Source organism: Penicillium chrysogenum (genome assembly GCF_028827035.1).
Source record: "Penicillium chrysogenum strain IBT 35668 chromosome Unknown utg000004l_segment0_segment0, whole genome shotgun sequence".
NCBI classification, from domain to species: Eukaryota; Fungi; Ascomycota; class Eurotiomycetes; order Eurotiales; family Aspergillaceae; genus Penicillium; species Penicillium chrysogenum.
In genome coordinates, this window is record NW_026622752.1 from 4,488,375 (window position 1) to 4,499,820 (window position 11,446).

The window sequence follows — 11,446 nt, forward strand, 5'->3', positions numbered from 1 at the left end:
CCGACGGGATACAACTAGTGCATATAGCATTGTATACTGCGACATATTGAGATACATACTCACTGAACGCAGAAGCCCTCGGTATTTTGGTATCGTGCATCACCGGGTGCATTGCGCCACTCCACTTTTGACAATCACACCACCAATGGCCGCGCCAGGCTGTTCATTGCGGCGCACAGCACTCGCTTCTTCATCGCTATTAAGGAAGGGAGTCATTCCCGTTACGAGAACGCAAACCGCACGTACCGTTCGCGCCGCACGATGTCCTGTCCTGTCCTCCTCCCACGTACCGACGCCACACTCCCTCTACCAAACACGACATAGTTCCTACTCCGCACCAACACCCAGTGAGAATGGAAAGGCGCGGAAGAAGGTTACTATCCAGACGCTCCAGAACATGTACAAGAAGGGGGAGCCGATCACGATGCTCACGGCGCATGACTTTCCCAGTGCCCATGTTGCCGATGCGTCGGGGATGGATATGGTCTTGGTAGGGGATAGTTTAGGGATGGTAGCTCTTGGACTGGAAAACACCACGGAGGTCGTTATGGAAGAGATGATTCTTCATTGTCGGAGCGTAGCGCGGGCAACGAAAGCCGCCTTTATCGTGAGTGGGGATTCCAGGATGGTGCCACAGCCGCCGACTAACAACCATATTCCGATTCCAGATTGGAGATCTACCGATGGGGTCATATGAAGTGTGCGCGGAGCAAGCAATTGAGTCATCTCTTCGTCTGATCAAGGAAGGCCGCGTACACGGCGTCAAGCTAGAAGGTGGCCAAGAACTCGCGCCCACAATCAAGCGCATCACGCAAGCCGGTGTTCCGGTAGTAGGCCATGTCGGGCTCACGCCACAGCGACAGAATGCCCTCGGCGGTTTCCGGGTGCAGGGCAAGACGGCTATCAGCGCGATGAAGCTGCTGCGCGATGCACTTGCGATGCAAGAAGCTGGCGCGTTCATGCTCGTGCTTGAGGCGATGCCGGCGGAGGTTGCGTCGATCATCACGCGGAAGCTGCGGATCCCGACTATCGGTATTGGCGCTGGGAATGGCTGCTCCGGACAGGTTCTGGTGCAGGTTGACATGACTGGGAATTTCCAGCCTGGTCGGTTCGTGCCGAAGTTTGTTAAGCGATATGCGGATGTTTGGGATGAGGCTGCGCGTGGCATCTCGCTGTATCGCGATGAGGTCAAGAGTCGGGCTTTCCCTTCGGAGGAATACACGTATCCCATTGCGAAGGATGAGCTTGCCGGGTTCCAGAAAACGGTTGATGAGGTTTTCCGGGATTGATAATGTGCTTGGTTCCCATTATTTTTTGCATTGGCCATTTTTTGCGTGTTCTGTATTAAGAAGCATCATCATCATCATCATCATCATCATCATTTGTACATAGCATCGTCCAGCAGTTCATGCTGGTTGTTCATAGCCTACTCAGCCGAATGCTGGGGTCATTGAATAAGCGACAATCAATTGATCGTCCGTCTTGAAACACTATTATGAAGTTAGCATTCAAACTGTCAAATATGAGGGGTACGTAAACAGTCGAATTGAAACTCACCCTCCATAGTCCGCCCATGCCTTCATCTAGCCCGGGCGCAAACACACTGTTAACATAACAAAAGACGGAATCGGTATCTTTACAGTCCAGTTTCTTGCGCAGGAACTTGACAACCGTTTCGAATTTCTGCGAAGCGCTAACCTTGAACACCCGATTTCTCAAAATAGGGGCTGACGGGAGTGGTTGGAAGCGAACAGTGACTTAATTATCGTTAGTTGAGTTTTATCATTTGTTGTGATCGCGGTCGTCTAATCAGCCCAAAGCTCGGAGAAGAGGGGTCTTACCTTTCCCCGAATCAATACTCTCCACATCGGCGAGCGCCTGGTGCGCATCACGGGGCAGATTGGTCAACATGACCGATGTAGTCATGTTCATCGGTAGATCCGCGCCATGTTCGTCATCTGGAATCGGGGCGTTTGCGGAGCTGTTGGGTGGTGTGTCCGAGCTCTGGGGCTGGCGCGGGCTTGGACGGTGGCTGAGTGTGCTCTGTGGATTTGGACTGGGGGAGCTCTGTGGAGAGCGTGTTGGAGAAGATGGATTCATGGTGTATGATGTATGATGTACGAAGAAAAGCAAGAAGATGGGAGTTGAGAGGTGTAAGTTGAAGGGAGTTGAGGTGGGGGGATATCCTTAACATTAGAGTTCCCGAACAACGCTTAAAAACACCACCAAAAGTACTGCAGACCACCGTAACATATCTACAAGGTACAGACTTTTCAGACACAAATCAAGTGAAAAGTTGAAGCAAAATCGTATTAAAGATACAGGGACACAACAGGCTCGGAGGGGTTGGACATTGTACTTTTGGTTGTGGATGTTGCCGGAGACTTCAAGGCGTTGACATTTCTGAAGAGAATACATAGGCAACCACATCACTTAAAGAGGAATGTCGTAAAGAAGTCGGCGAGCTTGTGCAGGCACCGGATCACGTGTGTCTCAATATGGGAACTTGTCGGTGATAGTTTCAATAGCCCGTTTGATATGATTGATGCACCAAGTTAAACGCAAAGGACAAGGGTAGCTAACTTGCTTCAATGTTGGAGACATGTTGTTATTATAATTTGGAGCGCTATTGTTATCATAATTACTATTATTACCATCCCGTTATTTGGCGTGGGCACATAGCTTGAATGAATGAATCTACCGGAAAATGCCGCTGGTGACTTCTTCAACCCTAAGCACTAGTGATCAACATTCACAGGAAAAGGACAGATCCGAAGTTATATTGAGAATCTAAATGAGAGAGGTATCTAGTGGAACTAGCAACTATCAAATTAAGTAGAGGTGTTCTTTACAGTTATAGGCGCATCGCGTACTTGCTAAAATGGCAAGTGTGTACGGCATCAACAATCTACTATCTACATACAGATAGACATGTGAATCTCAGATAATGATTGCTGAGGGGTGTATCTAAGCAAACTGAAGACTCAATCTTCATTTTGTATTCGGTTCAACTACTCTTTTTCACCCGCCTATCACAAACACGATGCCATCTGTCTACCACGGCCAGTGGTCTTTCGACGGCGACACTTTTTACGTCACCTCCTCAAGTGGCCATGTCCACCGACGCGCAACATACTTTGAGCTGGACAACATTTTCAGCACACCATTAGGCGACAGAATAAACACAGCCGACTACCAAGACCACTGGTACGAAGCGCAGCTTCTCCATTATGGGCTACCACCGACAAAAAGCAAAGCTACAGCCAAGATGAGATTGATGGATGCCTTCCAGGACGGAACAATAGATGTCCCCGATAAAATACACGAAATGGAGCGCAAACTGAGAAGGGCCTGGATGAAACAAGACTTGGAGGCCCGTATCCTGGGTCCTTCAATGCAACCTCAACTCGATCCTGAGACTACCGGAGCTACGGCGACTGACGCGATTGAGCCTACTGCTCAGAGACCATCGGGTAATGAGGAGGGAAGGTTATTCCCAAGCTTGGTTGGAGGAAGCGGTATACAAGGCAATGTGCGACCCCACCGAAACATGATTCATCCAACCCACGCTCACACAAAGAGAAGGATATGCAACACCACAGACCAGTCGGGCCGCCCTTTGAAAACAGCAAGGCGATGTGGGGAAACTGGTGGACTCGACTCCTACCAGATTCACGTCAACATGAACGGTGAGACGTCCCATCAGAGACCAACGGATACTCCAGTATCAGTGGGGAATGGACGCGGACAACCGGCTCCGGACGGGGAATTGCAGCAGGATGGATATCGGACAGTGCCTCCGTCGTACCAGACTACCTACAGAATGGTGAGATGTCCGTCCGTGGACAAACTGCAGTATAACAATCTCTGACCAGAATACCCAGGCCATGCAACTACCTCCGGCAGGGGTAATCAATGCTGACGGTACGAGTGACTATTATGGGTAAGCTACAAGCCCGCAATTCGCTCCAGCCAATCTCTTCTACTTCAAGGCTGGAATTTCAAGAACAGAGATTCAGTGGCCAAGGTATGAGTGGACTTCGGAATTTGCATTGGTTGAAACAAAAGCGAAATACATTGTGTGTGGCTATGGGAATGTACGTAGGAAAACGTTACTCGGGAGAGATGAGGATTCATGAAATGTTTGGAGTTCAAATCGATTCCAGAAAATCTGATACATTGCTAGTAAATGGTCTATATGTGTTACACTATGGTAGTGTTATTTTAGATGGAAGGAAAGATGATGCCATTTCTAGTCTGGGATGTTGCAACTAAAGAGGAGCAGGTCTGGCTGGCTGCCCAGGTGCTCCCGTGCGCCGACTGGTAGCCATACATGGTAGCGGTGCCTAGGAACCTAGGTAGGAGGAGTGTAACAATGTGCCTTCCGATGGCTATCTCTCTCCACAAGTTCGATTCGAAAAGGTGCATCAACAAACCTGGTCAACACCTCCCATTGGGGGTGAAGCCCTAGTATGGTCACCACGACTGTGAAAACCGCGGGCTGTTGAATCTGATACAGCGGCATAAGGCAATCTACCAGACGCTTTCTGTAGGGAGCATGTAAACGGATGGTCAATGTCTTCAGACCAGGCAGCTTAGTAGCGAGAATCTGGCAGCATGTATTCCAACCAGTGAAACATGGATCGAGATAGGGAAAACTGAGCTGTAAAATGCGTATCATGCCCAGGCGATGTGGTAGAAGTGTATGGGAAAAATCAATAATCGTTTGCCAGTCGTGAAAGTGGAAAGTGTTGTTTTGAAACATGATATCCACAATCTCCGAGTATCTGACCACGCTGTTAATTGAGTATTTTGAACATGAATGGAAGTACTCACACTCTTCGACACGATTGTAAAAGTGGCGTGAAATCGACTCTCCTTGTCTCAGAGACATGTTCCATAGAGTAGGAGATATCATCAAAATATAGGTTGCGTTTCCTACGCTTACCCGTATAGTAATCCCGCGCAACAATTCTTGCCTGACAATGATGATGACTGCATGAACAGAAATTGCGAGGTATGACGCACAAGACCCCGATAACCTGTCTTTTGTCTCGTCTCCATTTGCGCCGTATGTATTGGGCAGTAATATGCAGCATACGGCTACAGAGATAATGTTCCCAGATGAGGAGTCGGATTTCGGTAGGCAAACATCCGAACAGAGGAGACTGGGTTTGTTCCAAGGTATATTGGGTAGATTGTTTCTCGCGTCGCTTTGGAAGTAATAACCGCCATCCACGACGAGTTGGTGGGACTTGAGGCTTGGAATCTTTGTTCTCCAGCAATGGTGGAGTGAGTGGCCTGCGGGGCATCATGAACTTGATATTTCTTTGACAACCTAGATTTCCTCATATTTGAGTCGCCCGGGTTTAGAGGTGCGATACCTGAACTAGCAATGAAGCTAAAGGTCGGCAGGACAGGGTTGCATGATATATTGGCAATGTTACACGTCGGGGATGTCCGACAAAGCTAAGCTTCTGCAATGTAATCGTTGATTGCCGACAAGCAGTGTCTTTGTCTTTGTGTTCCCCTTTGTCACTTCTATGGCTGTTCCCTGTTCCATTGTGTCAAACACCACTTTAAGTAATCTGCGCAGAGCTGAGAAAGTAGATAATACCAACCTTGGAAGAATCAGCAGACAGGAGCTCCTGCTAAATTTCCATATTCCGTTTTCTTCTGCTGAAGGGGAATAAGGATAGAAAGAAATACCACACGAGCAAGTCAATAAGTACTAACGAAGTGTGATGTTCGAGCAATGATTCTGACGCCTTATAGATCAGGCGTTGACATGGTAACTATAAATCCCCCCGCATCTCCACTTCAGCTTCTTTGATAAGCTCAGCTCTTCCTTCTTGACCTCGGGAATATTGTGACAAGGCGATGGCTTCATCTGCAAAGAGCATAGTGCCGGCTGCCGACATTCAGTCATTTACTGAATATTTGAGAGGGTGCAAACGCATCGTTGCTCTTCTTGGAGCTGGAATCTCTGCATCATCAGGCTTGCCCACCTTCCGTGGCGCAGGCGGACTCTGGCGTTCCCACGATGCAACCTCCCTCGCAACTCCAGAAGCTTTCGATGAGACTCCCGGTCTCGTCTGGCAATTCTACAGCTACCGGCGACACATGGCTTTGCAAGCCGATCCCAACAGAGCACATTACGCCTTAGCAGAGCTAGCGCGAAGGAACGAAGACTTCCTCACATTGAGTCAAAATGTTGACGGTATGGATGTCCAGCAAGTCGTTTGTTTTTTGTCTACTAAATCCCTATTTCTTATAGGCCTCTCCCAGCGAGCCAACCATCCCGTGAAACAGCTACATCTTCTCCACGGCACTCTCTTCAATGTTAAATGCACCAATTTCTATTGCAACTACACCGAAGACAACTACACAGATCCCATCGTTCCCGCTCTCGAAATTCCCAAAAAGAGTTCAGGTCTTAACCCCTCTGCGACCGACAAGACTGGCGAGCAAGCATCGAAAGCGATCGGTGAAGCGCTAGACGATACGAGTACCGAGGTTGATATCTCCGATGCGAGTAATCCTATCGCCACAGTAGCCAGAGAGGACCTACCTCAATGCCCGAAATGCGAGGATGGCTTGCTCCGACCGGGAGTCGTGTGGTTTGGAGAACCCTTGCCGGAGAAGACGATCAGGGCGGTAGATAAGTGGATCGCAGCGGGTCCGGTCGATCTGTGTCTGGTCATTGGCACCAGCGCGAAGGTCTTTCCGGCCGCAGGGTATGTCCATGAGGCTCGTTCGCAGGGCGCCCGAGTTGCGGTCTGCAATATGGATCCAAACGATACGCCGGGGGAGCTTCACTACGGCGATTGGTTCTTCCAGGGAGACGCGGGAGTTATTGTTCCCGAGATACTCAAGAGTGTTACTGGGGATATCTGATTTGCTTGTGGGGGGCGGGGAGTTGACACGAGGACGGCGAATTTTTGATAGTGAGGTTTGCAAAGTAGCGATGGGACAGACCTGGACATAATCGTTGGATGACAAGGCGATATGGCACGATTTCCAGCTAGTTTTCCCTTTCCCACCGGCGTCTTTTTCCATTTTTCCTTATCATCCTAAAGTCAAATAAACCGCGTGGAAAAAGGCGGGATTTCAGAGAGTCATAAAGAAGTGCCCGAAGCGGCACCTGACGAATTATACAGGGAAGAGCGACACATTTGAGGATATAATAGAACGACAAGTGCGCTGTATGCTCCTATCAATATCAGCATCCTACTCTCGCAGTCTACCTACCGTTCGTGGGCTCGATATGCCAGACTAAGCCACCGGGTGACTTGCAGGCTCTTCCTTTCGATCATTGCCCGAAACAGCATTAGCTTGTTTTACTTACTCCATATTTAGTGCGGCGAGACACGGGCGGCATGGCGACATGTCTTGATCCACTTCTAGCATTCTCCTTCCCCTAGCTTTCGTTGTATTAACGCCGCGTGCTATCCAACCATGTCGACGGTCCAAGATTTATCTGGTGCCCGCTTCACACCCACCCATCACTCTACAACATACGACTACATTTCTCCCTTGAAGCTAGACCTAGCCGGAAGACACATTCTGATCACGGGTGCCGCCTGGGAGGACGGAGTAGGCTACGCCACAGCCACGGCTTTCGCGCGCGCGGGAGCTTCCGCTATAGCAGTAGCAGATCTCCACGGCGTATCCGCCGATCTTACTGAGAAGTTGAAGCTGACGGCCACGCAAGCCGGTCGTTCCGAGCCAATGGTGCGTAGCTACACTGTCGACATTGCAAGCCAAGAAAGTGTTCAAGCAATGCATGAATCCGTCTCAAGGGACTTTAGTGGGCGTTTGGACATTGTCGTCAACAACGCTGCACACATGGAGCCACTTAAGCCAATACTCGACTCAGATCCGGACGTGTATTGGAGGACATGGGAAGTCAATGTCCATGGATTGTTCAACATGGCACGCGCATTCCTCCCTACGCAATTGTCGACTCGTGCTAGTGGCGGTTCATGCATAATGATCAACTTAGCTTCCTCGGGCGCTCTGGCCGCTCGTCCTGCGGGCGGAAGTTATCGAAGCTCGAAACTTGCGATATTGAGGTGGACAGAATCTTTGCAGTTGGAATATGGTGATCGGGGGCTCTTGGCATTTTGTGTGAATCCCGGTGCTATCAAAACGAAGATCTCTGAGGACTTGCCGCAGAGGATGCGAGATGCATTCCCTGATCGGCCAGATGTAGCGGGAGATACGATTGCGTGGTTGGCTGCTGAGCGTAGAGAGTGGCTGGGCGGGAGATACGTGAGCTGTCCCTGGGATATGGAGGAGCTTCTGGAGAAGAAGGACGAGATCGTCGAACATGACAAGCTCAAGTTGAGGATGGTGTTTTAGGCTGAGTCGTGCTCCTTAGCCTTGGAGAGTGGTTATGGTAGCGATCCGAGTCTGTATATATATGCATCTAGAAGCTACGAACATTTATCCCATAGAAACTGACCAGGCCCGTGACACATACATATCGTTTCAGATGATGTCCTTAGAGGACCTGGTTCGATATTGATAGGCCAATCGCGGGGATTCCAAAATACTGCCGTACACAAATGCCGATCATCCCTCGGGTATTCCAATTTCCAACCCCATAAATAGCGGAATTACGAGCTGATCTGCACTTTTGAATGATTGGCCTAGATCCACCGTGTTACTATGCGGGGTTCGCATATAGAGCTGCATTGCCCTTCAGCTCCAAGGGGTTGGATATTTAAACTCGGACGTCCCCTCATTCAACAACAAATACCAATTGCAACTCAATTGAAAGACATACACAATGAAGTCGACAAATACAGTACCCCAGAAGCGGAAGAAACAAGAAAGCGATGATGAGGATGACATTGTTAAAGATGGCACTCTTACATCTGCGGCTGAGAATTTCTTCGAGGCGCTGTGTATGTGACCGGAGCTTTATGCAATCCATTAGAAAGGCGCTAACCTTTCTCCTAGCTGAGGCCGGCATCACTCACTGCTTCGTCAACCTGTGAGTCCCTACAATAACCACCAACCTGATGTGTTTTGACCGGTCCAATAGTGGGAGCGACCATCCTGCGATGCTGGAAGCGATGATCAAGGCTAGGCAAGGTGAGTACCGGAGATGTTATCCAATACCCAGGGCTAAATCGTAATTCATATCTAGAAAACAATCTAAACTTCCCAAACATCATTACCTGCCCTTCAGAGCTAGTGGCGCTATCAGCTGCACTGGGATATGCTCAAGCTACAGGAGTACCGGTATGTGACTATGCCCAGCATCAATTGATTCTTGCTAACTCTTGCAAGCAATGTGTGATTGTGCATGTCGACTGTGGCACTCTCGCTATGGGGCAGTCCATACATAACGCCTCCGTTAGCAGAGTTCCTGTCCTGTGCTTTGCTGGCCTGAGTCCTTTTACACAGAATGGGGAATTGTTGGGTTCCAGAACAGAGTTAGCAAGCCCAAGAGAGGATGCTTACCTTGAGCCCACTGACACTACTGCAGGTTCATCCATTGGCTCCAAGACGTACCTGATCAAGCAGCCATTGTCCGGCAATACTGCAGATACACTGGTGAAATAAAGACCGGACGCAATATCAAACAAATGGTCTCGCGGGCTTTGCAATTTGCTACATCCGATCCGAAAGGCCCAGCATATTTAATGGCTGCGAGAGAGGTTCTGGAGGAAGTAAGTATTCGCAATCACCGAAATACACTAAAATTACTACTAACCAAATCTACTATTCAGCGTGTGGGAACAGAATCCTTAGACGGAGACATTCTCAGTCCAATCGCTCCAAGTGCATTGCCAGAGCAAGGTAGGTTGGTCATTATTCAAGTTATTACTTCACATCGCTGACACGAACAGAGGTGGAATTAATTGCCAAGTCGCTCATGGATGCAAAGCGACCGCTTGTCATCACAAGTTATCTTGGTCGGAATCTCAAAGCACCAGCCCTCTTAGCTGAGCTCTGTGATAAACTTCCAATCACCGTCGTGGAAATGGTCGGCTCCGACGTTTGTCTGCGAAGTGACCACGAAGCTTATCGCGGCGTTACCGTCACCACTCATCCGGAAGTTCTTGAAGCTGACGTTATTCTTATTCTCGATTGTGATGTGCCTTGGATTCCTACTGCTGGGAAGCCCCGGACCGGTAAGGATACCTCAAAGCTATGTTTGATGCTTTTCTGACGGGCGCTGCAGACACGAAGGTATTTCATCTAGATGTCGATCCGCTGAAGCAACAGATGCCACGTATGTTTAGGCCGTACGACTGTCTTTTTCCTGTTACGCTAATAATTAGGTATCAGTATTCTCGATCAACGCCATTCGCAGACTCAAGGTTGGCTGTGGAATTGCCCTTGAGCAAATTAATGCTTTCCTGGTTAAACAGAATATCGATCGGGCTAGGTACACCCTGGAGTTTGAAGAACGGTCAAAGCACTACAAGACCTGGAGGGAAACTCTACGAACACTTGAATCACCGTCGGATGACAACGTAGTCAGTGTGCCGTACTTGGCATCACGGCTGCGTGGTTGTCTCCCACAAGACACTATTTACGTCTTGGAGGCTGTGACCAATGCTGGCCATCTCATTCACCATCTAAACCTAACCAAGGTATGTAGTGGTTGGTATCAAACTGCTGGCTCTATGCTAATTAATATTTAGCCAGGAAGTCTGGTTGCTAGCGGGGCAGGTGGTCTAGGATGGGGCGGTGGTGCAGCATTGGGCGTGAAGCTAGGCAAGCCTGGTTCATTCGTATGTGGAATGTAAGTGCTCCCAACTGCGAGCACGTTTTCAATATCTAATAAATCCCAGCGTTGGCGATGGTGTCTATCTGTTCTCGCAGATGGAAAGTGTCTATTGGATCGCCAGACGCTACGATATCCCCTTCCTCCTCGTCGTGCTCAATAATGGCGGATGGAATGCACCAAAGGTGTCCGCACTTCTGGTCCACAGGGAAGGACTATCATCGAAGTCAAATAGACGAGGTTAGCCAGATGTAAACCAATTGCCTTGTGCACAGTGACTGATTTACTCCAGATCTCAATATCTCGTTTGACCCTTCTCCCGATTATCCTGGAATCGCTGCTGCAGCCGGTAAGGCTTGGGGTGCGACAGTCACGACACAAAGCGAGCTTGATCCTGCTATCAAAGAGGCCACTAATGTTGTTCAGGGTGGAAAATGTGCTGTGGTTGAGGTTTCGTGAGTAGCAGCGGTCGTTCTTTACTGATCACAAGCTGACTTTGATTTACAGTGTTCCGTCTATGTGGAAGGAGAACTAGAGGGAAGGACTAGTTAGAGCGCGTATGGAATAACTAATCATAGTTTGCTGGCTTCACGACGGATTTTAATAGACTATTCTGATGATGGATGCGTTATTCACTGTAGACGTCAGGAACCTGGACCAGAATCCGACCATTCTATGGTCCGAATTAGTGCAGGTAGG

At 49.1% G+C, this 11,446-nt stretch overlaps 7 protein-coding genes across 7 annotated transcripts; 5 read left to right on the top strand and 2 right to left on the bottom strand.

Moving 5' to 3' along the window:
• Positions 1–145: 145 nt before the first annotated feature.
• Positions 146–1,289, top strand: N7489_007654 (3-methyl-2-oxobutanoate hydroxymethyltransferase ECM31; the record flags this gene model as incomplete). Its single annotated transcript, XM_056713404.1, has 2 exons — positions 146–607; positions 669–1,289. The coding sequence occupies 2 exons, from the start codon at positions 146–148 to the stop codon at positions 1,287–1,289; spliced, it is 1,083 nt and encodes a 360-aa protein (XP_056567119.1).
• A 141-nt stretch (positions 1,290–1,430) lies between these two features.
• Positions 1,431–2,100, bottom strand: N7489_007655 (ubiquitin-like protein ATG12; the record flags this gene model as incomplete). The annotated part of the gene is made up of 3 exons (XM_056713405.1): positions 1,431–1,490; positions 1,558–1,757; positions 1,842–2,100. 3 exons carry the CDS (start codon positions 2,098–2,100, stop codon positions 1,431–1,433), a joined length of 519 nt encoding a protein of 172 aa, XP_056567120.1.
• Positions 2,101–3,043: 943 nt separating this feature from the next.
• On the top strand, positions 3,044–3,871 carry N7489_007656 (uncharacterized protein; the record flags this gene model as incomplete). The annotated part of the gene is made up of 1 exon (XM_056713406.1): positions 3,044–3,871. The coding sequence occupies one exon, from the start codon at positions 3,044–3,046 to the stop codon at positions 3,869–3,871; it is 828 nt and encodes a 275-aa protein (XP_056567121.1).
• A 483-nt stretch (positions 3,872–4,354) lies between these two features.
• On the bottom strand, positions 4,355–5,312 carry N7489_007657 (uncharacterized protein; the record flags this gene model as incomplete). The annotated part of the gene is made up of 2 exons (XM_056713407.1): positions 4,355–4,787; positions 4,837–5,312. The coding sequence occupies 2 exons, from the start codon at positions 5,310–5,312 to the stop codon at positions 4,355–4,357; spliced, it is 909 nt and encodes a 302-aa protein (XP_056567122.1).
• Positions 5,313–5,880: 568 nt separating this feature from the next.
• N7489_007658 (SIR2 family NAD-dependent protein deacylase) lies at positions 5,881–6,897 on the top strand (the record flags this gene model as incomplete). Its single annotated transcript, XM_056713408.1, has 2 exons — positions 5,881–6,220; positions 6,278–6,897. 2 exons carry the CDS (start codon positions 5,881–5,883, stop codon positions 6,895–6,897), a joined length of 960 nt encoding a protein of 319 aa, XP_056567123.1.
• A 561-nt stretch (positions 6,898–7,458) lies between these two features.
• On the top strand, positions 7,459–8,364 carry N7489_007659 (SDR family NAD(P)-dependent oxidoreductase; the record flags this gene model as incomplete). The annotated part of the gene is made up of 1 exon (XM_056713409.1): positions 7,459–8,364. One exon carries the CDS (start codon positions 7,459–7,461, stop codon positions 8,362–8,364), a length of 906 nt encoding a protein of 301 aa, XP_056567124.1.
• Positions 8,365–8,794: 430 nt separating this feature from the next.
• On the top strand, positions 8,795–11,282 carry N7489_007660 (uncharacterized protein; the record flags this gene model as incomplete). The annotated part of the gene is made up of 14 exons (XM_056713410.1): positions 8,795–8,912; positions 8,968–9,001; positions 9,053–9,102; positions 9,158–9,252; positions 9,301–9,446; positions 9,500–9,683; positions 9,744–9,813; positions 9,864–10,148; positions 10,199–10,249; positions 10,306–10,613; positions 10,665–10,765; positions 10,815–10,987; positions 11,040–11,202; positions 11,255–11,282. The coding sequence occupies 14 exons, from the start codon at positions 8,795–8,797 to the stop codon at positions 11,280–11,282; spliced, it is 1,806 nt and encodes a 601-aa protein (XP_056567125.1).
• Between the last annotated feature and the right edge of the window lie 164 nt (positions 11,283–11,446).